The 27,943-nt window shown below is 45.0% G+C and overlaps 1 protein-coding gene across 1 annotated transcript; it reads right to left on the bottom strand.

Moving 5' to 3' along the window:
• Positions 1-18: 18 nt before the first annotated feature.
• On the bottom strand, positions 19-27,943 carry LOC144756265 (zinc finger and BTB domain-containing protein 12-like). The gene is made up of 2 exons (XM_078645910.1): positions 27,823-27,943; positions 19-3,640 (listed from the first exon to the last, which is right to left on the bottom strand). The coding sequence occupies exon 2, from the start codon at positions 3,576-3,578 to the stop codon at positions 1,995-1,997; it is 1,584 nt and encodes a 527-aa protein (XP_078502036.1). The 5' UTR covers positions 3,579-3,640; positions 27,823-27,943; the 3' UTR covers positions 19-1,994.

Here is a 27,943-nt window from a genome sequence, read left to right as displayed (position 1 = left end):
ACTTTTTCCTACTTTTGCCTTTGCCATTTTCCCAAATGTGACTTTTATAATTTCATGTTTTTACTCACTTTTGTAAAGCTTTAGATTTCATGCACATATTTGTCTACATTCTACAAATGAAGATCTCCTGAGAAAAAGGGAAGATTCTAAATGCTGAGAATTCACAGAAACAGAAGAGAAAGCAACTAATCTTCGAATGACATGGTGCACAGAATAAAACAGTATTTGTTAGAAAACAGCTCAGAAAGTCAGAGTAATACATGTGTAAGTTTGCCTTACTTTATGTACTAATTTGGAGAAAATTGTCCAGGCAATAATGTATTTTTGCACAGTGCCTATATCCTTGTGTGACAGAAGGCACTCCTGCTGGCTGCCAAAGCCACACCAACCTTTCTGGGTGTCAATCTCTGGGTAACTAGCAGCATGTTCTGTTATTGCTTTTCCTTCGGTGTCTAGCTTGCAGGGTTCACTTTGCAGCTCATCAACTGTTCCCATAACACTTTACTCTTCAATTTAAGATGAAGGACTGTGCAGTACAGCGATCATCAACTTTGCCACATGAAACACCGCAGCAGGAAGGCGAGTGGAACACCGCAAAAAAATGAGATGCACACTTTGCAGAGAAATGTTGAGGTTGAAAAAGGCGAACACCCAAGAACACCTTAAACCTGGTAGGTATTGAAGATGAATTAACCTGAAGAGATAGCTGGTCTAACATATTCTGCAGAAGAGAACCTAGCCAAACAATTATGTCCATGTCACAATGGCCGAGTCAATTATTTCCAACAGTGATATCCAATACAAGCAAATCAAGATGGAGAAACAGGTGTCCAAATGTAGGGGGGAAGAAAGACAGAACTTTGTTCTGGGACCAACCTAACAACCTACGACTAGTCGCCCGACTACAACCGTTCAAGGAGAATCTAAGCAGATCAACAGCAGAGACTATATAGTTCCAGACCAAATTTGAGACTGCAGCCCTAACAATTATTTCACTTTTCAGTGCAAGAGGACCGACCACAGAGGTCCAGGTGTGCCAACTGGTGACCAGATGCAGGAAAAAATGAACCCTTTTTAGTGCCAACGTAAGAAGCAGCATAAACCTGGTTTACTCTGTTCTCTAGAACGTACACATTTATATTTTTGTGAAAAATACAGGACCATTAACCTCATTTTAATATTAGTTACTCTAAGTCTGCACCTAGTCTTCACCACTACTGAAGCATTTAAGGTCACTAATTTATGTACAGATGAAGAGACCTGCGGAAATCATATCAAAATTACCTTAATTTCACCACCTGGTTTGCTCCCAGGGGCACTAAAGATGCAGATCAACCTGCTCTGAATTGTTATGGGCAAATAGCGATACCTTAGTAGAAGCTACAGCTCTAGTGACATTACTCGATGGGCGTAAAAAGTAACGTCATTAAGACTCCATGATGTACAGGGAAAAAATAGTACACATCGTCCCCTGGTACAATACCAGTTGGTGAGTATAGTACTCACCAACTGTTATCACAAAACCAGCCATCAATGGATCTTTACAACAGAATATTCTTTTTGGACTCAAATGCAAGCCAAAGCCAATTTCCTCACTTAGAATAGAAGAGATGCTAGGATCAAATACATATATGAAGATGTAGAAATACTGCAAGCACAAGTGTAAACCTGTGTCTTTACTGTGTAAACGAGCTTTGAATAGAGAGCCGAAAGGAAGAGAACCCAACAGCTAGACTAGCCCCCCCCTTACAAAGGCACTTTATGGCTAAAGCATCTTTGCGCCAGTAGAGGTGACATCACAGTAACCTGTTGGGCAAAAGTGGGTTAAAAAATTGCAACAGGCTGGGCTATTCTTGGTTCCGAGGTATAAAATAAAAGAGGATTTACCCTCTACAAAAAAAGTCTAAAAAGAAAAATAACATCGCACACAAGAAATGTCTAATACAATAACAAAAGTTATAGTTCATTGTTGTCGTCTCAGCAGCAAAGTGAATTCAATCCATTGTACCCGTCCCTTCATCCTGACCGAGATCTTGGGGAGCAGGCTCGGTCTCTTCATCCTGCTTTGAGTAGCTAGGAACAGGCCCTTCTTCGAGCTCAGCATAGCCAGGAAGTGGTACTTCCTCTCGGTCTGCATAGCCAATATCAGGCCCATCATCTCTTTCACTATAGCCAAGATCCCCTCCCTCTTCCCGCTCATTGTAACCACCTAGCAGGTTTATCTCAGTCACGCTGGCCTCCATAACGTTCTCGGCGGTTGTTTTTCCATGCTGCTCCTTCAGGTGCCGGCGTATAGCGGGCTTGTGGGCAAAGCGAACGTTACAGTAGGAGCAATGGTATGGCCTTGCACCACTGTGCAGGTTCATGTGGTCATGCAACGTGGATTTTTGGGTGAAACACTTGCCGCAAATGAGACATGTGTGCGACTTGACACCTCTGTGCACATTCATGTGCCGGTTCAGGTTGCTGCTGTGGTTGAACTGCTTGCCGCAGCGGGGACACATGAAGATAAAGTGTTGTGCTCTCATATGGAAGACCAGCTTCTCCACACCTTGGAAGACCTCTTCACACTTGGCGCACTTGATGTTCCTCAAAGGGTTTCCCATCCTAAGGATATCCTTCATGGTGCTGGAGCTGAAAGCCCGCCCTCCATACCCCATGATCCCAGCCATGCTGCTCTCACACTCCCCGCTACTGGTGGCTGCCTCCCTCTCCTCATAGTAGCCACTGGGGATAATCATTAGCCCATCACCCTCCATGTCCTCCGACAAATTGTAACAGGCTTTCATCAACCCTTGCTGGCTCTTCTCCAATTCCAGGTTCAGACTCTCCACGGTGGAGTTGACCTGTGAATCATCTTGCTCCCTGGAATCCTCTTTAGCCCACCTGGGCTGTGGTTTCTGCTTCCTCTTCCGTCGGTGTGCCTGTTCCATGGCTGACTCTACCTTCACAAGACAGTAGTCAGAGGCAGAGTCATCCTCTGGCTCTTCTTCATTGTCATCCTCTTCCTCCTCCTCACTGGCTTCCACCTTCATCTCCAAGGTTTCCGGTGGGGGCAGATCTGCTTTGGTGCTAGCCTGGGAAGATCTGCTGTGTATCCCACCCCTGGACTTTGATACTCCGCCACCGAAGGATTTAGACCGTCCCCTCTTGGTGCTTCCCCCACTGCCCTCATCCTTTAGGTACATTTTGGGCTCAATGTACTGGTGCAGAGCATTACGGCATTTCACTACCACATGCTCCATCTGCAAGTAGCTGGCAGCTGTCAAGTAGTTCACAATGTCCCGTACTGCAAACTCCAGGGTGCCCGTGTAGCAGGAAAGCAGAAGGTCTGCAACAATCTTGGTGCTGTGCATGAGAGAAACCTGGAGCTCCGAGGTCGGGTTAAGTAGGAACTGGTCTCGCAGGAAGGGCGAGCAAGCTGCTAAGATGACTTTGTGGCCACGGAACTTGAGAGTATCTGACACAACAGTTACATCGCAGAACCGCTCCTCAGACCGCAGTTGGTTCATGTTGCGCAAGGTGGCCGCCTCATGGCCTGGAAGCTGGAAACGCAGGACTTCCACACCAAAAGCCATGTTTTCTGCAGCCACAGCCGATTCGTTGCAGATCAGGTCAGGATGCCAGCACCTTCAATAACCTAAACAGGTGGAGCAAAAGGAGGGCAGAGAATGTAAATAAAAAGAGATTTTGAAAAACCAAGGAGTAAGAACAACAAGCCAGTGGAGACACAAAACAATGGAGAAATAGGAAACATGGCAAACAATATTAAAGTGTGAGGAAGGTATATTAAAGAAATATGTAAGAAAGAAGAAAGCATTTGCTATATGGAAGCTAGCACAGTGTAATGTCTGGAATGCAACAACTTCAATGACACTTCTTTTCAATAGTGCTCAGTACTCTGGATTATACTATATCGAACTGTTGCTAATCTTTGAAGGTCAGGGAACTTGAGGCTAGTGAGGAGGGGAGGGGAGGAGGAAATAAAATTATTTTCACTAAACCACCCACATTTTGTGAAATGAGCCATGGCATGCTTAGAATGTCTGTTTCTAATGTCTGCTACATACCCAGTGGACCACATTAGGCCACTAAACTGAAATCATAAATAAGTTATCACACCAAATCTCAACTTTGAGTTTAGACTAAATCTCTCTACACAGGATATATCAGTATGTAAGGTTCATGCACCTGAGAACACATGAAAAGCAGTTGAGAAGATCTGCTTAAATTAAGGGGTCACTGTAATACATCACTATTTTGGGTCAGACTGTGGCTGGATGACAGAGTTCAAGACCTAGGGGTAGAGACTGAAGTAATCAAAATTTTCATCTCAAGATCCTAAGCCAGAGCCCTGGTCCCAAGACAGTCCTACTCTGCGAGCCACGCTTTATTGGAGTATGGACTTGAAGCCCGGCCCACTCTCCACCCATATTTGTCATTGGCTTGTGTCACTGTCCTTCATAAATGCTGGTTTCGGATTCGTTAATAGGCTTGTTAGCCCCTCCTTAGTACCGCCTTGTCTTCATTCATATCCTCCCATTGTGGAAAAGTAAATTTTGCCATGTTCTGTGTCCCTACGCCCCATCCATCATATGTTATGTATGCATGATCAATATGCATATGTTATTCCCCATTCTGATTAAAGACGCAATTACAGTTGTGTCCACCTCTGGTATGCTATTTTCCAGTCCTCGTGAATACTACGAATATCAGGCCTATGTAAGTAATGTTGCCACGTTTCTCAGTGTGCACGTTATTCCATTATAAAGTCCCCGTTTCTAGGCCTCAAAAGGGCCCGGACCACAGATTCAGCTCCTGTCTCCTGAAAGCCTCGCTGAGGAGCGATACAGCCCCCACCTGTATCCTCGACCTTTCACTTACTTCCTGCCTAGCAGTGCCCGGTGCAGCCCGGCTCTGCCTCTGAGTCTGCCAAAAGTATGTTATAGTTCCTGCTATCAGTTCAGTCCTCCTCTTCTGCATTCCTAAGCTACTGAACTGCATCAATAGTTTCCGTCATTGTCTAGCCTTCTCGACTCCACGTTAGAGAAATACTGTATTTAATGGTCATTTAATATTCATCACGCACTACATGTAGAATAATGCATGGTCCAGTCTTAGAGTCAAGTCAGCCTTTCCCCTCATGACTTCTAGTTTATATCAACATGTTCCCTAAACATTAGATACCAGATAGGATTAGGTACATGTCGCTCCGACCCTCCAGACTCTAGTCTCTGCTCCTAGCACAGAGTTCGTAGCCCCCAGCTTCTCCTAGTAATACGTCATTGCCAGTTTTCGCACACCATTAGGTTAGAGGTCCCGGCTCCTTAGGTAGCCCCCTCCTATGTGTCCGCCCATTCATGACATATTCTGTTACGTTTTACATCACATGTCTATGTAAACTCCCAGTTACACCTACTTTTACTGTTATCTTTCGCGACTGTTACACGTCACGCCTTCTACTCCACCCACTGTTACGCCTACTGCAATGTAATGCTATGTGTTCGCGCTATGTATATATGCCTGTTTTTGTTATTGAATGTTAGCGCGCTCATTCCAAGCTCATCCCAGACCAAGCCCCAGCAGCTGCTGGGCATCCTTTTCCCCTACTGGGTCCCAGTTGTCCTGCTGGGCCCTGTCATTCTGCTCATCCTATGCAGGTTGTCCTGATCCTGTCCTTATGCTGTAATAAACCTGCAACAAATCCTACTACCTCGAATCTTGACTCTTATTTATTGAGCTATCTGTTATTCATTTAAGCATTCAAAAATAGGGTATTATTTATTTATTTACCACATAATGGCGCCCGAATAGGGACTTGCCCTTTCCCCACGCGTCGGTGAAGCCACGCCGACCCCCTGACCCTCTGCAGTCGTGACGGAACTCTTCTGCGCAGTGGCAGATATTTCTGCTCAAGTATCCCTCAGGCCCACGGAGGAGACGGAGGAGGCGGTCCAGCATCCGAACGAGACGGTGGAGGAACGCGGCGAGTCCCGACCAGAGCCCAAGCCGAGAGTCCAAGGTCCGAGGTATCCGGAGGTCCACCCGTAACTGAAGTCCGAAGTCCGAAGTTCGTCGTCGTAGTCCAGTCCCGTCCGAGGCCTTCCGTTCCGTGCTGCCCGGTGAGTACCATTGCTGGGGTAGTGTCTCGACAGGGTCAGTCTAAATTGACTCTGGTCCGTGGGTTGGTGGTACCCAAGCCCGCAAACGAAGTGTTCACCTAGGTGGATGCGGGTCTTGATGTGTTCCTTTATGGGACCGGTATGTTCCGTACTGTTACAGCAGTGCATCCAGTAACTCTAGTCTGTTCCGTTCTCGAGAATTCTGTTCTGTTTCTGTTTTCAGTATTTTCAGGTAGTATTCTGTTCGAATTGTTATGTTATGATATTGTTTAATGTATTCCTAATGTCGTGGTATGCCTGAATTGTTTTCCCAATTGTTATTGTTTTTCGTGTATTGTATTGTGTTCCGATTCAGGTTTAGAATGCCGCTCTTTTCAAAATTACGTCAGTTAAAAACTAGAAAGGGTCTGCTAGAAGCAGCCGTTCCTGTTCCGCCTAGGGACAGTCCAGGTCACTTTATGTATCAGAAACATGGCATAAGCGCCATATTGTACTTAGATTTATGGGTAGAGTATACCAAACAGTTAGAAGAAAAGTATAGATGGCCCGTATCGGGTACATGGGATTCCGAATGTATCATGCGAGTAGAAGAAGTATTATGGAAAAAGAAAGCCAGACAGTCACAGAAAGATGCCATCGAGTTATGGCGTAAGGAAGCGCATAGAAGAACGGAAAAGGAAGTCAGAAAGTCAGAGTTAAGTAGAGAATCCCAAGAACGAGTCCAAGAAAGAGAATTAATCGAGATAGGTGAACAAGTCAAAGCCGAACAGTCCGACAGACAGAGGCATGCCCTTATTAAGGGTATGTATCCTCTCCTTGCCGAAGGCTTGCCAAAAGCGACCCCAGAGGCACCCAGTAATTTGCCGCCACCATTAGTTCCGACCAAGCTACGTCACAAACCGACCGCAGCTGATATTTTTATTTCGTCCTATTTGGACGACACAGTTCCAGAATATGCAAATCCAGTTCGCGCTCCACCAGTCCCTGTAAATCAGGCACTTCCCGCTCTTCCAGGCACCGGAGTACCTGTCACGGTACCCCCGGGTCAGCCTGCCATACAAGTTCAGCCCACGTTACAATTACCGACCCTGCAAGCACGAAGAATGTCAGTTGACGATTCTAGTCTAGGGGCCGCAGGAGGAGGTCCTCCTCAAACCCCGCCGCCACACAAGCGTTTATCAGCACTCGAGTTACATGCTCAAGCATCGCAGCGTACACCTAAAAGTAATAAGTCTGTCGCAGAAATCAGGCAAGCCCTTAACGAATGTGTTTATGATCCAGTTCCAGGCGAAAATACTATGGTTTTATATTCCTTACGTGTAAGAAGGGTGACCGAGTATCTAGTCACCTTGCCGAATATGAAAGAAGATCTAGACAGAATATATCGTTTCATCCGTACAGGGGATGATCCAGAAAGTATTAGCGAGATTATGTCTCAAAGAAAAGCCGAGATTCAGCTCATGATATTAAAGTTCCTGATCAATTGCCTAATAAGAGAACAAGATTACCAGTCTAAAGATCCCGCCGAAATGAGAATCCTAACAAGGTGGAGTGATAATATAGCCGAGGGTAAGCACAAGACAATTAGTGCCATGGAAAGTATGTACAAGAAAATTCGCAAAGAAATAATAAGGTTACACGAACAGCGTAAAGCAGCACAAGTAAGCGAGAAAGAAAGTGCCTCTGATCCTGAAGAGGAAGACGAGAATCCCGTCAGAATAGCGTATGTAGGAAAATCTAGATTTCCAGATCGCCATTTACGTCCAGAGCCTAAGTCTGTTTTTCATCATCCAGAACGAGAGCCGCGCTCTCTAGAACAAGTATTTCAAGCTACCGATCACATTCTGAAATCACGAGTCGGTTATAGCGAACTAAGTACTATGCACGAACAAGAACTAGCCCGATCAGCAGTCCGATGGATTACTGATTCTACCACTTTTCCAGACGAAATAGTGGCACAAATGTTTCTGAAACTGCCCCCAGCCGAGCAACGACTGGTGGGTACATATATGATCCAGCACCTCATTACTCTGTATGAGGGTCAACATTCTGATCCAGGTCCGTTACATGATATCCTGAACGAGTTACTCCAGTACAGATGGAGAGGTCTAGGTACCGATTTAATTAGTGTCATTCTAGAACAGCGCCACAAGTATAGAACGTTCCTGAACCCGCATTTTGTTCATGTCTCACCCCCAGAAAGTAAACCATTCTATATAGACAGACAGAATCCGTTACGAGAAGTCCACCCAGTCCAAGGGGCGGGTGGCGACATGCAACGAGTGTTCGTATACACTCCGATATCAAAGATGGAACTCCTCGAGATGAAGAAATTAATTCCCTGTCATGACAAAGATCCAGCAGGGTTCCATAGAGAATTAAAAGACATGCTCCGTATGGGAGAATACACCTACCCAGATATCATTAAAATGTTAAAAGTTCTGTTACCCGCAGGGGTGTATGAAAAGTTAAAAGAAAAAGAATGGGAGGTGGGAGAGAAAAAGATCGATTGGACAGCTCTAGAAGCTGAAGACAAGGCACGAGTACCAGGTACCGGTCTTGGAGATAAATGTAAAGAATTACCAGAATTATTGATTCAAGTTTTACCCAGATTATTGACAACTAGAAAAGAAGACTGGGATGCAATCTCAGCCTGTAAACAGAAACAAGAAGAAGATATTAGTGATTTTTATTCTAGATTCGAGAAATGTTTCAGTGTTAATAGTGGTCTCAAGACAAGTAGTGAGTCATACCCTCATCTTTTCGTTACGAAATTAGTCGAGAATTCAAGTCCACAAATTAAAAATCGAGTTTTGAAAGTCGAAAGCACCTGGCAAGCAAATAGTCCGTCCCAGATGCTCCAGATGCTCCAGTACCACCAGAATAGAATCAGAGAAGAGCAAGAACACGAGAGAAAACGTATGAAAGACACGAAAATGAAGGTGCTAGTTGCACAATCTATTCCCCAAGACAGTCAGAAGAGGGGTCCGATTCAAGCCAGTCATCCTGCAGCTCCCGTTAAAGGGAACTGCAATTATTGTAAACAGCCAGGTCATTTTATAAACGAGTGTGCAGTTCTGAAGCATAATATAGCTACTGGTAAGACTAAAGAAAGACCACGTCCGCCGAGACAAGAACAAGTTTCACAGATTCCTCAGTCACAGAATGCACCACAGACAGTTACAGTACCGCAGCCTATTGCTGCAACACAGCACGTTACATCGCAGATGTACCAGTATGCACAGTCTGAGTATCCAGAGTATCAGTCATATTCATGAAACAGCCTAGAGAGGGAGGTAGGCTTGCCTCTCATCGAGATACCTGTAGACCAAGAAGGTCCCTATGTTCATAGCCAAGTATTAGGGAAAGACAGAAAATTTCTGATCGATACAGGGGCAAGTAGGACCACAATTAGTCATGCCGAAGTTCCAGGGGCTCCGCTCTCAGGCTCAAGAAATGTTTCCCTTGGACTTTCAGGAAAACCCATAGTTAATGAAATATCTCAGCCAGTTACTCTAGAAGTAGGTCCATTGTCCCGTACTACTGATCTGTTACTTACTAAATCATGTCCGGAAAACCTGTTAGGTATTAAGACACTGAAAGAATTAGGTGCAGTTATTTGTTGTTCCCCAGAGGGAATACGTCTGTTCCTACGTGACTTTAAGGGTCACTATGTATTACGAGATTTTGATTCAAGATTGTCTAATGTTCCGCAGCATTTATGGGCGCAAGGTCCAACTGATGTAGGTTACATGCAAATCACACCCTATCGTGTGACTCTCAAACCAGGTGTAGTGTTACCCCGAATCAGACAGTACAGATTGCCACCTGAGGCTGTAGCAGCCTTATCCAAAATTATTGACGAGCTCATGGCTCAAGGAGTAGTTGTAGAAACTGACTCCAATGTATGCAATTCTCCGATCATTCCAGTCATGAAACGTACTGATCCGAATGCACCCCCAGTATATCGATTAGTGATTGATTTACGAGAGCTTAACAAATGTATTATTCCTCAGTACCCAGTTGTTCCAGACATTTCGTCCCTGTTAACTGCCATTGATTCCGAAGCCATGTTTTTCACTGTTATTGACCTCAAGAATGCATTTTTTAGTGTTCCAATTCATCCAGACAGCCAGTTTCTTTTCGGATTTAGTTTAAATGGAAGGAGCTATATGTTTACACGCGCTCCTCAAGGTTTCACAGAAAGCCCTAGTATTTATAGTCAAGCACTCAAGAGACAACTAGACAATATTCACATGCCAACTGACACTGCCCTGCTCCAGTATGTCGATGATCTACTGATCACAGCCCGTTCTGAACGTGCTTGCGAGCGAGCATCACTTACAGTTCTGTATTTTCTAGCCGAGATGGGACACAAGGTGTCACCTTCAAAGCTTCAATTCTGTGTCCAGCAAGTGGTATACTTAGGACACTTGCTGTCCAAGAGGGGTAGGCAGTTGACACCCGACCGTATCCAGTTAATAGCGAGTCTTCCCCAGCCCAGAACCCAGAAGGAGGTACGTGCTTTTATCGGCCTTACTTCTTATTGTAGACAATGGATTCCCCAGTATGCATTCCTAGCCAAGCCACTGATACAGTTAACGACACAGGAGGCAGCCGTATCGACTGTCCTCCCTTGGACATCTGAACATACACTTAGTTTCAACGAGTTAAAGAAAGCCCTATGTCAAGCTCCAGTTCTAGCTACACCGAACTACAGTAAGCCTTTTACACTTTTCGTTACAGAACGCGAAGGTACAGCATTATCTGTTCTCACACAAGATCAAGCAGGTCAATACAAGCCCTGTGCTTATTTTTCGAGCACATTAGATCCAGTCGCCCAGGCGTTACCTGCGTGCCTGAAGTCAGTTGCAGCCACAGCACTAGCTATCAGACAAAGTGATTCCATAGTTTTAGGACATTCTCTGACAGTACAAGTACCACATTCAGTAGAAGTTCTTTTAAACCGAACACAAACTCAGCACTTGACAATTGCACGTTTAACAGGTTATGAATTGACACTGTTCCAGCCACACATAGAAATTAGACGCTGCAACGTCCTGAATCCTGCTACACTGTTACCATCAGTTAATTCAAATCCAGACACACATGATTGTGTGGAAGTAGTTAACATTACGACAAAGCCAAGACAAGATCTGACAGACATTCCGTTACCAGATCCTGACCTGACACTTTATGTGGATGGTTCATGTATGAGAACTAGTACAGGAGAACTAGTCGCCGCGTATGCAGTGACTACTGACACTGAAGTTATTGAAACACACCGTATTGACACTCTGTCTGCTCAAGCAGCAGAGCTAGTTGCTCTGACACAAGCCTGTATACACGCTAAGAACCTGAAAGTTAATGTTTACACAGATTCACGTTACGCATTCGGAGTTGTACACGACTTCGGAGTGCTCTGGCAAGAAAGAGGTTTTATGACTTCTCATGGAACCAAGATTCAGCATGGTCTCCTTATTCAAGCCCTGTTAGATGCCATACATTTACCGACATCTATTGCTATTATGAAGTGCAAAGCACACACGAAAGTCACAGACATTATTTCCCAAGGTAATGATTTAGCAGACCGCACAGCCAAGCTTACAGCACAGACACCAGACATTCCAGTTAATCAGACACAGACACATACTCCAGATCTGATTACATGCATGACAGTTAAGGACCCTACACAAGATGTCATAGATATCCAGTTACATGCTACTCCCGATGAAATCAAGAAATGGTCTGTACAAGGAGGGGTCCGGACAGATCAAGGATGGTTAACGAAGGGCAGAGCCACATGGTTTCTCCCCGATTCTATGGTTCAAGTCATTATCAATACCGCACATAGTCCAGCACATTTAGGAGAAAAAGCTATGTTAGACAGTATCCAGAACATTTGGTTCAACAAGCATTTACGAGCTGCAGCCAAGCAGAAAGTCCGTACCTGTATGATATGTTGTCAGTTTAATCCAGGTAAAAGTGTTCCGGTGGAACAAGGTGGTTTCCAGCCCCCTGACCACCCTTTTGAGGTCCTCCAGATGGATTATATTCAGATGGAGCGATGTCGAGGTTTCAAGTATGTCCTTGTAGTAGTATGCGCTTTGTCCAGGTGGACAGAAGCATATCCAGTCCCAGATTACACAGCCCCGACCACTGCTAAACAGTTGGTTCGTGAATTTTTCCCTAGATACGGACTCCCTAGAGTCGTATATTCTGATAACGGTCAGCCATTCTCATCAGAACTCATGAGACACGTTTCCCTGTTGTTAGGGTACCAGTGGAAGTTTCATTGTGTACGCCATCCAGAAGCAGCTGGACTAGTAGAGAGACATAATCAGACTCTGAAAATCCGTATAGCAAAAGTCTGTAAAGACAAAGGTGTGGACTGGTTAGTAGCTTTGCCAGTCGCTTTGTTTTACATGCGCATGGTCGCACATTCCAGATCAGGTCTGTCCCCGTATGAGGTCGTTTTCGGCCGCCCCCCTAACATGTGGGGTACTCCTAGACCCCGAAGTATTACCGATGTTTCATGTAATATGCTGACAGATTACCTAGCTTCCTTGATGTCTGCCCTCAACTCATGTCGTTCACAGGTTGCCGCCGCATTTCCAGACAATACCGAGGTGGCACCGCACGAGATCGTTCCAGGATCGTTGGTAATGATCCGCAACTTTGACAGATCAAGTCCGCTGGAACCACGTTGGAAAGAGCCACGTCAAGTCCTCTTGACCACCCGAACTGCCGTCAAGCTAGAAGGCAGGAAGGGGTGGGTGCACCTCTCCCATGTAAAACTTTTTAAAGGACCGAGAACAGACTTTAAAGACATTGCCAAGAACATTTCCCCGGACTCGAAGGATTGCCAGAACATTGTTTTAAAGGACTGTCCCGCACCAGACTTTGTTACAACCCCTCCCTTGTTAGAGAAAACTCCGCAACAGGAGTATAAGTTAAAGCTCAGGTCTAATAAGTCAGCCAGTTTGATTGTATAAGTCCTCCCCTAGGTGAAACGGTTAGACTGTTTCTGACATGTATAAAATAGACCCCCATAGTGAGAGAGTTAGTCGCAGTTCACTACAATGCATCGTTTTTCTGAGTTTCATATTATTTCTCAGCTTAATGATTTCCTGCACCAGCTACGCATTTTTCCTGTATTTACCAATTCCTCATGTAAATATGTCTGCTAATGCTACAGTAGAGCACACGTTTAGTGATCTGCCTCCTCACGAATATGCATACCGCCTTGCCATGCGTAATAACACATTCATCCGTATGTTACATTATTCACACCAGACCAGCAATGCCACTAATTGTTGGGTGTGTGGTCGACTCCCCCCTTTCCAGACATCGAAGGGAGTTCTGCCACTCTTTCCTTATCCATTCTCACACAATGGTTCGTGTGGAGCATGGTCCACGCTAACGTCATCTTCAACAGATATGTCTTTTCTCAACAGTACATGTTTTCCAGACAAACAAGGTTTTCCCCACAGAACAGGTTTAGATTTAGAAAATGAGGTATATAATTTAGGAAATTATTCGTCGAATTTCATGGTCCTGAATGTTCAGTCTGATACTACTCCAGACTTACCTGCTATTTCAGTACTACCAGTCAAAGGCGAATTATGTGTCCGTAGTTATGGTTCTGTACATATAGGTCATAGTGAATGTACTACTGTTATCCAGTATAGTGACAGTGGGAAATCTATTTTTAAAGCTTCACGTCATTCTTATTTTGTTTGTGGTCAAACTGCATATGTCCGTCTGCCCCTCGATTGGGAGGGAACCTGTTACATTGCCTTCCTACTGCCACCTGTTTTTCTAGCCCCACCTGATTATCATAGGAATTCTTTCTTAGTACACACTAGACATAGAAGGGAGTCCCCAATTGTCGATCAAACTGAAACTACTCTAGAACAGTATACAGATTTCAATAAAGGTTTCTTCTTTTTCATAGGACCTGTCCAGAATAGTAAACTGATCCGTAGGTTAACAAGAACCCTTGAAGCTGTAGTAAATGAGACTGCCTCTGCTCTAGGTAACCTAACCGAAGAACAATCTGCTATGAGATTTGTCGTTTTACAGAATCGTCTCGTCCTTGACGTCATACTGGCCGATAGGGGCGGGGCCTGTAGAATTCTCGGATCCAGTTGTTGCATTTTCATTCCAAATAACGCGCCGTCTGTTTATTCAGCTATAACCAGACTCCATAAAATTGCCCACCTGTTACATCAAGATCCAGGCACCTGGACATGGTCCGGTTGGTTCTGGAATGTAATTTCCGCATGGGGATGGAAAGTCCTGTCCTTTCTAAGTATTGCAGTAGCGATCATATTTAGCTGCTGCCTCTGTATACAATGTGGCCCTGCGATTTGCAGCATGTGTGCTACCTCTTGTATTCCTAGTCCCAAGCCCCGTTCTAAGTCCCGTTCCAAGACAATTCGAGACGAGCAAATGGTACTGTATGAAATGATAGACGGTATCATGAATATTGATGTTTCCTGATGTAAACGTAGTGACAAGGAGGGAATGTGGAAAAGTAAATTTTGCCATGTTCTGTGTCCCTACGCCCCATCCATCATATGTTATGTATGCATGATCAATATGCATATGTTATTCCCCATTCTGATTAAAGACGCAATTACAGTTGTGTCCACCTCTGGTATGCTATTTTCCAGTCCTCGTGAATACTACGAATATCAGGCCTATGTAAGTAATGTTGCCACGTTTCTCAGTGTGCACGTTATTCCATTATAAAGTCCCCGTTTCTAGGCCTCAAAAGGGCCCGGACCACAGATTCAGCTCCTGTCTCCTGAAAGCCTCGCTGAGGAGCGATACAGCCCCCACCTGTATCCTCGACCTTTCACTTACTTCCTGCCTAGCAGTGCCCGGTGCAGCCCGGCTCTGCCTCTGAGTCTGCCAAAAGTATGTTACAGTTCCTGCTATCAGTTCAGTCCTCCTCTTCTGCATTCCTAAGCTACTGAACTGCATCAATAGTTTCCGTCATTGTCTAGCCTTCTCGACTCCACGTTAGAGAAATACTGTATTTAATGGTCATTTAATATTCATCACGCACTACATGTAGAATAATGCATGGTCCAGTCTTAGAGTCAAGTCAGCCTTTCCCCTCATGACTTCTAGTTTATATCAACATGTTCCCTAAACATTAGATACCAGATAGGATTAGGTACATGTCGCTCCGACCCTCCAGACTCTAGTCTCTGCTCCTAGCACAGAGTTCGTAGCCCCCAGCTTCTCCTAGTAATACGTCATTGCCAGTTTTCGCACACCATTAGGTTAGAGGTCCCGGCTCCTTAGGTAGCCCCCTCCTATGTGTCCGCCCATTCATGACATATTCTGTTACGTTTTACATCACATGTCTATGTAAACTCCCAGTTACACCTACTTTTACTGTTATCTTTCGCGACTGTTACACGTCACGCCTTCTACTCCACCCACTGTTACGCCTACTGCAATGTAATGCTATGTGTTCGCGCTATGTATATATGCCTGTTTTTGTTATTGAATGTTAGCGCGCTCATTCCAAGCTCATCCCAGACCAAGCCCCAGCAGCTGCTGGGCATCCTTTTCCCCTACTGGGTCCCAGTTGTCCTGCTGGGCCCTGTCATTCTGCTCATCCTATGCAGGTTGTCCTGATCCTGTCCTTATGCTGTAATAAACCTGCAACAAATCCTACTACCTCGAATCTTGACTCTTATTTATTGAGCTATCTGTTATTCATTTAAGCATTCAAAAATAGGGTATTATTTATTTATTTACCACACCATGAAGACTGGGCCTTTTACTTCAGTTGTTACACAGTACGTCTTATTTACTCTGTGGGCACTATTTTCTGTAATGGTTTCTCCTACTGCAGGCACTACATGCTCTCCTGCAACATTCAGCACGCCATATGAGCTTTCACGGGGCGCTGTTACAAAAACTTGACAAACAAATGCTTTTTTGGGTAAAAGCACCCCATAACGTGCTTTCACTTTAATATCGGCCGCTGACCTTTCTTTGGACACGCTCGTCTAAAGAAAGGGGTGTGTCCTCTAGTGAAAGCGCAGGATGGAGCGCTTGTAAGCAACAAGCATTTGCAATGCACAAGGTCTTGCATTTTTTAAACTTTGTCCTATTGGTATTGTAAATGACAATGCCTTTTATTATTGCAGGTTTTTTAAACACAAGTAAAAGGCATTGTCATTTACAACGTGAATAGCTCAAAATCTCACAATTGCGAGACCTATTACGTTGCAAATGCTTGTTTTGAGCCCTCGCCTGTGAGTCAAACTGCTGCTCTACGTCTGTGCTACTACACACACATAATTTTACACAAGCCCTTGTTAGTTCTTCAGTGTTGTTACAACCCAAAGCTTGAAACAGAAACTGCCTGAAACCTCTTCCAGCCAACTGCACTCACATTTCAGTAGGAAGGGCTGCCTGTTTCAATCAAAATAATTTAACCTAAACAGTTTTAAAACGATCCTTTTATTAGATTGAATGGAAACCAATATAAGAACTCATCATAAAATAGATGCCGGGGTCAGAGCCCCCAGGTGACCTCATTTCCTTGAATACGAGTCAGAATTCACTAGGGACACACTTTAATGATTGTTTCATTCCTTCATATATTAAGCAGGACATGTTTTGTAAAAAAGGCCTCAATTTTACTCATTGCGGGACCGCGGACAGGGAACACATACAGTCGTAACAAAAACTATATATATATATATATATATATATATATATATATATATATATATATATATATATATATATCTCAAGTCACTCAAGTGAAGAAAACAAACATATCCATGAAGTCTGATTGTAACGAAGTAAACTCCGCTCTTCAGCCGCCTTATCGACTGAGACAGCTCTCAGCTTCTAAACTAGCAACACATTCCTTAATTCCGTTTTAACAAATTTGTACCCTGATTTCAAGCTGGATACGAAGCGTGGCTGGATGCCGAAACAAAGGCTTGACTCCTTATATAGGCTAACTTACCTTGTAGAGCCAGCATTGCCTTTCTCCTACGAATAATATCGAGGAATAGGTTAGAAAGTATCGGAATGAGCCTCCACTGCAGCCTCATGTCCTTCTGCAGGTCTGTGGGAAGCATGAAAGCCTTATCATTACAGTGGTCTGCCAAAGTCACAAGGACCCCTCATAGGACTTTTCTTTATTTCCAACCTCTCTAAACCGATCTTACAACTTTACTGATGGCGTCCTGTCTACGTTAATTCAGATCTTTTGACTGGGTGTGAGTGTTTGATTGATTCAGATGCTCCGTCCATCACCACCCCCTTTTGTACCACTTTTAGCCGCCATAAGTGTGGCAGGGTATGCTCAGACGTGAGTCCCTTGCTCACTTTGCCACTGGATTCAAGCAAGCCGGGCTGAAGACGGCTGGAATGCCAGAAACCGGTCCTCGGAAGCTTGTTTCCGGTCCAGGGAAGGCATGGCTTGGCAGTTCGGGCTGGACTGTTCCCATGAGGCACAGGGTCAGACTGATTTGCATATAACCATGTCTGAACTGGGGAGGCAGAGTGGGCTAAAGAACGGTGATGGATTAAACCCAGATCTTTTGACTGGGTGTGAGTGTTTGATTGATTCAGATGCTCCGTCCATCACCACCCCCTTTTGTACCACTTTTAGCCACCATAAGTGTGGCAGGGTATGCTCAGACGTGAGTCCCTTGCTCACTTTGCCACTGGATTCAAGCAAGCCGGGCTGAAGACGGCTGGAATGCCAGAAACCGGTCCTCGGAAGCTTGTTTCCGGTCCAGGGAAGGCATGGCTTGGCAGTTCGGGCTGGACTGTTCCCATGAGGCACAGGGTCAGACTGATTTGCATATAGCCATGTCTGAACTGGGGTGGCAGAGTGGGCTAAAGAACGGTGATGGATTAAACCCAGATCTTTTGACTGGGTGTGAGTGTTTGCTTGATTCAGATGCTCCGTCCATCACCACCCCCTTTTGTACCACTCCTGCAACATTCAGCACGCCATATGAGCATTCACGACGCGCTTTTACAAAAACTTGACAAACAAATGCTTTTTTGGGTAAAAGCACCCCATAACGTGCTTTCACTTTAATATCGGCCGCTGACCTTTCTTTGGACACGTTCGTCTAAAGAACGGGGTGTGTCCTCTATTGAAAGCGCAGCATGGATCGCTTGTAAGCAACAAGCATTTGCAATGCACAAGGTCTTGCATTTTTCAAACTTTGACCTATTGGTATTGTAAATGACAATGCCTTTTATTATTGCAGGTTTTTTTAAACACAAGTAAAAGGCATTGTCATTTACAACGTGAATAGCTCAAAATCTCACAATTGCGAGACCTATTGCATTGCAAATGCTTGTTTTGAGCCCTCGCCTGTGAGTCAAACTGCTGCTCTACGTCTGTGCTACTACACACACATAATTTTACACAAGCCCTTGTTAGTTCTTCAGTGTTGTTACAACCCAAAGCTTGAAACAGAAACTGCCTGAAACCTCTTCCAGCCAACTGCACTCACATTTCAGTAGGAAGGGCTGCCTGTTTCAATCAAAATAATTTAACCTAAACAGTTTTAAAACGATCCTTTTATTAGATTGAATGGAAACCAATATAAGAACTCATCATAAAATAGATGCCGGGGTCAGAGCCCCCAGGTGACCTCATTTCCTTGAATACGAGTCAGAATTCACTAGGGACACACATTAATGATTGTTTCATTCCTTCATATATTAAGCAGGACATGTTTTGTAAAAAAAGGCCTCAATTTTACTCATTGCGGGACCGCGGACAGGGAACACATACAGTCGTAACAAAAACAATATATCTCAAGTCACTCACGTGAAGAAAACAAACATATCCATAAAGTCTGATTGCAACGAAGTAAACTCCGCTCTTCAGCCGCCTTATCGACTGAGACAGCTCTCAGCTTCTAAACTAGCAACACATTCCTTAATTCCGTTTTAACAAATTTGCACCCTGATTTCAAGCTGGATACGAAGCGTGGCTGGATGCCGAAGCAAAGGCTTGACTCCTTATATAGGCTAACTTACCTTGTAGAGCCAGCATTGCCTTTCTCCTACGAATAATATCGAGGAATAGGTTAGAAAGTATCGGAATGAGTCTCCACTGCAGCCTCATGTCCTTCTGCAGGTCTGTGGGAAGCAGGAAAGCCTTCTCATTACAGTGGTCTGCCAAAGTCACAAGGACCCCTCATGGGACTTTTCTTTATTTCCAACCTCTCTAAACCGGTCTTACAACTTTACTGATGGCGTCCTGTCTACGTTAATTCCATCTGGATCCAGCGCTTGGAACAGCAAGGCACGCATGTACCTCCCCAGACCTATTTGGGGCTTGAAGCTCTTTCACATTTGCTACCTTCTGCAGTTTATTCCGTCTCCCCAGATTTGTTTGACATTGGACTACCGAAGCTATAACACGGTTCCAAAACGCTCCATGTCTGCTCTGCTTACATGCTCTCGTCCCCAACTGTTCTGCAAACCTAGTTTAATACTTGTCCAAATTCTCTTCAGCTATGTCTTCACGTGTTCAATGGGGTGTGAAGGAAGTCAAGATTTTCTGCGTTTGGATCCACAGAGTTTGAGCATTTCACCTGTTAAGATAGGAGTGTCTGCTCCTCTAGCAAAATCTATCTGAGCCACATTTCTGCATTTAGGGCTCTGTTTACACAGGCGAATTAAATCTATTTTCCTGAGATTAAGCTTTATTTTTGGTTATTTAATCAGGAGAGGGCTATCAATTCACAGTTATTGACTAGGCCGCCCTTCTAATGCACACACAGACTCGAGATGAGTTATATGGGCTTTGGTCTAATAAACTACTGTGGCCTACCTATAGAGGGTATGGTTTCAGAGTCTTCTTAAAAAATGCAATGCTGTCAGAGCAGCATAATAAAACTGGCAACGTATTCTCAATAATAAAATGCATTAATTGTTAATACATGTAATTAGTAAGTAAAAAATATAATTTATATGAATTAATAAAGTTGAAAACTTTGAACGGAGAAAGCCCTAATCTTCTGTAAAACAACAGCAATTACTTGGTGCACACTACTTGCCTCGGTATCTAGGTGCTGGTCTTGTAACCCAAGCCAACTAAACAGGCCCATCTTCAGCTTTTGCCCAAAGAAAGCAAGTCATTGTAAAAAGCTGATGTTCAATGGAAGAGAGTTTGAGATGTAGGAGGCTTCTACTGAAAAAGCCAGATTACCCCAAGAAACAAGGCTGACCCATGGAGTAACTAGCATGGCCTAGTCATTGCTCTGCCGGTTACAAAGAGATAGCTGGAAGTGAGGGTGTGTTGGTCTTGCTAGGGAGGGATGGGGGCGGTGGAATTTATCGAAGAAACAATTTTTTCCAGCAGATCCAGTCAGAGTCAGAGAAATGCACCCTATGTAAACTTCTGAAATCTGTAGAAATTACAACAGTTTAGTGGGTAATTAATAGCTGCTACAACCATATGCTACAACTATTGGGGCACAATATTTAACGGACAGCACTGGAAGTGTATTTTTATTTTTTCTAATGAGGAAGTAAAGTCTGCACATATCTGCAAGGAAGCCAATGTTTTTATCATTATCGGCTTCTAAGTTTGAGAGACACATTAAAAATCTTTGGGTGGAACGGAGGTTAACGATAATGTCCCATTACACCCGGAATTAATCAACTCCATGTTGCAGCCATGTAACTGGAGAACATTATCTGAAATACAATCCTGGAGCCCAAATAGAGCACCTCGATTCAATTATGTATTCGATCTTAAACATAAGATCATAAAAGTACATAAAATGTCATTACTTTAAGACATAATTATATGATACATAGGTCTCAATAATTAAAAGAACACTCCCAATCAGTTTGTTGTGCATTCCATTTCATCTATATGTACACTGTCTACTTAACAGCAGTTTTAAAACAATAAATATTAAAAGAATTACAAATTAAAAAAAGCAATCCCTCTACTGATTATGGGCCAGTTTGTGTCCGTTTTTTCATACACGCCCATTGAAATGATGCAACTGAGAAGTAGACGAAAGGATTTGGGAGGGATCTTAAGAAATACAATGCTACACGACAGAGTTTAAAATGATATCACTTACAGATCGAGACAATACATTTCTGTCTATCCTGTCACAAAGAAATAGGGTGTAAAGATCATTTTGTGGTGATTGCATATCGCACGGACACAATCAATCAATCAATCAAGAAATTTATAGAGCGCGCTACTCACCCGGAGGGTCTCAAGGCGCTTGGGGGAGGGGGGGGGTCTGCTACTGCTCGAACAGCCAGTTCTTGAGTTGCTTACTGAAGGAGAGGTGGTCTTGGGTCTGGCGGAGGTGGATGGGGAGGGAGTTCCATGTCTTGGCTGCCAGGTAGAAGAAGGATCTTCCTCCCATGGTGGCTCTTCGGATGCGTGGAACGGCGGCGAGAGCGTGGTTGGTCGATCGAAGCTGGCGGGTGGGGGTGTAGAAGGTCAGGCGGTTGTTGAGGTACCTGGGGCCCAGGTCGTGGAGAGCCTTGTGTGCGTGGGTGAGGAGTCGGAACGTGATTCTTTTGTTGACGGGGAGCCAGTGCAGGTCTCTCAGGTGTCCTGAGATGTGGCTGTGACGGGGGATGTCCAGGATGAGTCGGGCGGAGGCGTTCTGGATGCGTTGGAGTCTTTTCTGTAGTTTGGCTGTGGTTTCGGTGTAGAGGGTGTTTCCGTAGTCCTGTCGGCTGGTGACGAGTGCCTGGGTGACTGTCTTCCTGGTATCGGTGGGGATCCATCGGAAGATCTTACGGAGCATGCGTAGGATGTTGAAGCATGAAGATGAGACGGCGTTGACTTGTCTGGTCACAAAACCTGTCGTCTCAAAACCTGGCTTTTTCCCTAATCCTATCTATCTGCCAATCAATCTCAGTACCCGCATTTAGGAGTATTCTCCAGCGCCAGGATACCTGCAAGGTGACAGCCGCGCTATACAAGTGTTTTAAATAAAATTTTAAATAAAATCGAGAGGGAGGAGTCCAGGATGAAGCCCAGGTTGCGTGCGTGGTCTGTTGGTTTGGGTGCGCTGCCCAGGGCAGGGGGCCACCAGGAGTCGTCCCAGGCGGAGGGAGACGGTCCCAGGACGAGGACTTCCGTCTTGTCTGAGTTGAGTTTCAGGCGGCTGTTCGTCATCCACTTGGCAACGTCTTTCATCCCTTCTTGTAGGTTGGTTCTGGCGGTGGCTGGGTCGTGGTGAGGGAGAGGATCAGCTGAATGTCGTCGGCGTAGGAGATGATGTTGAGGTTGTGTTGGCGTGCGATGGCCGCGAGGGGGATCATGTAGATGTTGAAGAGGGTGGGACTGAGAGATGATCCTTGTGGTACGCCGCAGATGACTTCGGTGGCCTCGGATCTGAACGGGGGGAGGCGGACTCTCTGGGTTCTTCCGGCGAGGAACGAGATGATCCACTTCAGAGCGTTCTCTTGGATTCCGACGTTGCGGAGGCGTTGTACTAGGGTGCGGTGGCAGACAGTGTCGAACGCTGCGGAGAGGTCCAGGAGGATGAGGGCCGCTGTTTCCCCGTTGTCGAGCAGGGCTCGGATGTCGTCAGTGGCCGCGATGAGGGCGGTCTCGGTGCTGTGGTTGGCTCTGAAGCCGGACTGCGAGGGGTCGAGGGATCTGTTCGTCTCGAGGAAGGCGGCAAGCTGTCGGTTGACGGTCTTCTCGATGACTTTGGCAGGAAAAGGGAGGAGCGAGATGGGGCGGTAGTTCTTGAGGTCGGTGGGGTCTGCTGATGGTTTCTTCAGGAGGGCGCTGAGTTCGGCATGCTTCCAGCTCTCCAGGAAGGTGGCGGTGTCGAAGGAGGTGTTGATGATGTCCCGGAGGTGGGGTGCGATGACGGAGTCGGCCTTGTTGAAGACGTGGTGAGGGCAGAGGTCGGTTGGTGATCCGGAGTGGATGAGTTCATCGTGCGGATGGTGTCTTCGGTGTTGACCGGGGTCCAGGCGTGGAGGGTGGTGGTGGGGGGCGTTGGTACGGTTGTAGGGTGCGTGGTTTGAGCGTCGAAGCTGTTGTGTATGTCTGCGATCTTGCTGTGAGAGGAGGGTTCAGAGTGCTTAAATTTCTTCCATGGGTATCCTATCATCAGTGGTATCAAATTTAGGTGGAGTCTTAGTAAGATAAATTTATGACGTGGTATACGGACGTCAGCCAGATAAAAATATCCTCCCTCATGCAGAGGTGAAGTTAATTCACGCACTGGAGGATCGCGTCAGGACATGCCACGCCATACTTGAATTTGAGGTTTGGTGTGATGGACAACGTGATATAATAAACGCAGAATCCATAATATACAGTTACTCCCACCCGAGGATTAATATCATGACGATATAGGAAATTTTGCTTGTTATTACAAGCCCTCTTTCTGTACACCCTTCCCTTTATATTACGTTAGAATTGTGGGAACAGGTTCGGTGTGATGGACAATGCAATATAATATATGCCGACTCCATAATATACAGGATCCTTTGGATAGTCACTGGCGTTGATTCCATCATCTACACAATATAGGACTCTACTAGCAATTTCAACTTACCTATGTTCTTTGAAATATTGCCTGATTGTGGACATTTTCTTGTGTGGATCCTTTGGACTATGACTGGCTCCTTTACTACTGACTACACATCTTAGGACTGTGATTACAATTCTGATTTACACATTGCCGTTTTGTGAAACCGACTGAATACGGATATATTTTTCCGCCCTGAGGAAGCTCTCAGTGTGAGAGCGAAACGCGTTGGCTAAGAATTTGATTCAACTGGTTTTAAAGCTTGAAACAATTTTGATACAATAAAGAAGTGACTTTTTCCATACAACTGTGGTCTATTGGAATTCTTAAGTTGTGCACCCCCATCATTGTTCGTGAAGTTAATTCATATATGAGGGCCGACTGACAGATAATTTCTTTACCTTCTATGATATTGAGCCCGCAACATAAATGTATCAGCCAACTTCCGTCTCGATATGGTGCAGGTAAATTGGGTCCTTAAAAAGATGATTCAAACCAATAGCTGTCAGTTCCATCTCAACATACTTTAGCCACCTAATCCTGCTGTAGTTTTCTGATTTAAAACATTACTTATTTTATTTTGAGTGAGAGGTACTGCGTCCCTATGCCAGATAGAAAGCCACAGCAGGAGTGGGGCCAGTTTAATAGTATCCATATGTAGGGTAGAACCAGTTCTATTAGTTGGAATAGGACTGCGGAAGAGACATAAAAGACGTAAAAAATGTATTGTCTATGGACTGAAGGGAATCACTAGGCGCCATGCCCCATACGCCTGCCCTGTAAGAAGCTGCAGCCTTAGTTTTAGCATGATAGATCTTTTCATGGGGATTAAAGGTTTTGCTCCCAGCCTTTTAGAGAATGTTTTTAACGCCATTAAACTCCTCTCCATACCCATTGCTCTTCCCTCGACCATCTTAGACCATGGTTGATTTTTATCAAAAAGTATACCTAAATAGGGAAACGACTCCACCACTTCAATTTTGCCAGAATCCATAAAAAAGAAGGTGTTTTGTCGCATTGCCCTGCCCCTGCGATGAATACAATGGATTTCGACTGGTTGACCTTTAAATCCAATGAATTCATGAAGGCCGCATAGGCGCTGAAGCCCCATCCCAGTTCGGGCCATCAAGACAGCGTCGTCTGCATATGCCAATATTGGTAGCCGCTGGTGATTAGCGGACAGAGGGACATCCACGGCTACGCCCTCAAGATGTTTTCCTACACAGTTAGTATAGATAGAAAAAAGAAACGGTGTGAGGTTACAGCCTTGCCTTACCCCTTTTAAGATCTTAAATGGTCGGTTGCACTCCCCGCTTTTCCTGTAGCGGACAGAGGAGGAGGCATCAGAGTACAGTTGTCGAATAAAGTCAGGTTGCATGGTGGGCAAAATAACGATGGGTTGGAATGTTACTCTGAGCGATAGCCAGTGGTTAGACTTACTGCAAGCACTCTTACCATCACCTTTTGTCTGCTTGAATTATCCTGGGTTTGGTCAGCATATGAATGAACTGATACCCAACAGTACACAAACAGGTCAAAATGTGGCGGACAGTAAACATTTAAACGGGACACGGGCAGTGAAGACTCATGTGAAACACCTTATTCAAACATTTAAGGTATCAAGGGCCTAATTAAACTTTTCCAAACGGTTATCAAGAAAGGAAGGAAACCTCCTTGCTGTGCCTTCTAAGGCCCAAGAGCTGCAAATAAATTCTCTAATGAAATGCAGTGGTCAGTTGTGTAAAAGATCCCAGGGAGATCCAGGAGCAACTGCATGGACAGTATCTCGTCATTAAACTGCTGGCATCATCCCAAAATGTCCAGAAGGGGCCTGGCCTGGACAAAACCCAGAGAAAACAGGAAAACGAAGATGGTGAAGGTCTGGGATAAGCTGTAGCTGGTGGACAATAAAAGGTTTTGTTATCTTGGCTAGAGCTGTAATGGTAGTAATAGGTCTTAAGTTGGGCGGCTTAGAAGTAGAAATAATGGCTTTTTTTAACAAAGGGGTTAACATGACCTTTTTTCAGCTGGTGTGTGAGATTACCTGATGGTAAGATTGATCAAATAATAATAATAATAATAATAATAATAATAGATAGCTTATAGAGAGCACGGCTACCTCCAACGGAGGTGTCCCAGCGCTAGACCTGGGCATAGGAACCGGTAGTAGAGTGTTAGGGAAGAGCATAGAGCCATGTTTTTAATGCTTTCCTGAACATGTGTTCAGAGTTGATCTTCCTTAGATGTTCCGGCATTGTGTTCTACAGAGTGGTAGTTTTAACCGAAAAGGATCTGCCTCTGGTCCTGGCCTTTGCAAATCGTAGAATGACCAGAAAATTCTGATCATTTGATCTAAGAGCTCTGTTGTTGGTGTATTTTCGAAGTCTTTGCCTCAGATAATGCGGACCAGTGTTGTTCATTGCTCGATGTGCCAAAGTGAGAGCGTTTTACTCTACTCTTCTGAAGACAACTATCATTGCTCCACTGGTTTCTTACACGGATAGGAGGATGGATTTTTTTTCAGTTGAATATTTGGAAAACCTGTTTGCTGAAGAACCTGTAAACAATACAATCAGTTTAAATTATCTTCATTACTGCTCAGAGAAGTGACCTTCTTGCAAAAGTGACAAGATCTCCTTTGGTGAGGATCTTGATGGGCAGACGGAGCCATTCTGCACACTATACAGCTTACGGATCTGATATGCTGTGACTCAACATATAGGATGCTGCAGTAGTTAACAAATACAGCGATGTGTACCGAGAAAAGGAGTGAAAGAATATGTTATAATTTATAGGTGTGATGATAGCAACTGTTTGGTGAACTATATGTGGGTTCAGCGGGCATAAGTATTGTAGCATCGGAATATCTAGTATTCCCTTCCACATTAGTAGTCGTCACCTGAATGGGAATCTGCTACTCAGAGTGCGCTGAGTGGTCCCTGCCTCACAAATCCCAGAGGTCCCACCAACAGAAGGACTCTGTGCATAATTTTAAGGCGAAACGCCGCAAACCACCATGACCATTAGGCAAATCCATCTCTTTGAAACCTGAGGGGTACCCTGACATGTTCTCAATTACTTGCTAAATGGCATGTCTTAGTCGTACTTAGCAGGCTTTGCCTGCCAGTTTGCACATGGCATCAGCCATAGACACTCATGGTGTTATTAACATATTCAGATTTGAGCCAAGACTAACGATTTTTTTTATCAGAACCTGAACTGATACACTCTTAGTTAGTCCCAGTTACATTGTGCTGACCCGAACCGGGCGGTTCTGGAACCATGTGAATCCAAATAGCTGAGCTGGGCCCTCATTACCATGATCCCATCAGACTAAACCAGTAATGATATGCCTCGTCTTACTGAATCCCTGCTTGGCACTCATCATCTACATGCACGTGATGTACACAGTGGAATGTTGGTGTGAGTGGTAAAAAGAAGATAGGGACAGGAACTCCGGTTGAAAGGAGAGGAGCACAGCAAAGATCATTTGATGTACATTTTTAGAAGCCTGTCTGTTTGATATCTGTGCAATCATATACCAGACCTTAAAATGGGCGAGGTATCTGAAGGCATTTAGAGGGGCGGGTAGGAAAGAGGGAGATATTGGATGGTAGCAGGAGAATTTAGATAAAGAGGGCGAGAAAAGAAATGCTAAGAATCATGAAAGGTGAAAAAGGCGCAGTACTTCAAAGAGAGGGCGGACAAGTACATGGGGGGGGGGGGGGGGGGTAGAAGAGGATGGAAGTGGGGGCAGCCTGCGGGAGGCAGAAAGGGAGCCTGTTGGTAGACGCAGAAGGGGAGCCTAGGTGCAACATAAGAGGATGGGGGCGGGCACCACACGCTCCTGGGTTTGGGGGAGGAGGGAGGATTAGCTGCAGAGAGGAGATGGGGGCTAGGAAGAGGAGAAGGGTCCTGGAGCCAGGCCGAGGTGGATGCGACAAGGATGGGTCTGACGATGAGCCACATTAAATGGTGGCTGGACAGGAGCCATAGGAGGGGGGTCTAAAAGCCGGAGCAGGTGCTCTTGCTTTTGTTCCGCTACTTTCTAAGTGCTCCATCATGACAACTCTGTTCCCCCGGATGTCCCCTTTCCCATTTATCATTGAGAGGTGATGACCCACAGTCCCCGGGAACCCCCGTACCTCGCTCTTCGGTTTTCAGGGACACAACAACAGCAGCTTTCTAGGATATCAAAGGGGGATTTAGTCCGTCCTTTGTTTCCTCACTAGTCTTGCGCCACTCCCAAGATGGCGACCGGTGGAG

The sequence above is a fragment of the Lissotriton helveticus genome, chromosome 5_1 (assembly GCF_964261635.1).
Source record: "Lissotriton helveticus chromosome 5_1, aLisHel1.1, whole genome shotgun sequence".
Taxonomy (NCBI): Eukaryota; Metazoa; Chordata; class Amphibia; order Caudata; family Salamandridae; genus Lissotriton; species Lissotriton helveticus.
The sequence above is the reverse complement of the archived record's forward strand: the minus strand, read 5'-3'. Positions and strand labels throughout refer to the sequence as shown.

Coding starts and splice junctions, on each gene's coding strand:
- LOC144756265 (XM_078645910.1), bottom strand. CDS start 3,578: ATGGCTTTTGGTGTGGAAGTCCTGCGTTTCCAGCTTCCAGGCCATGAG.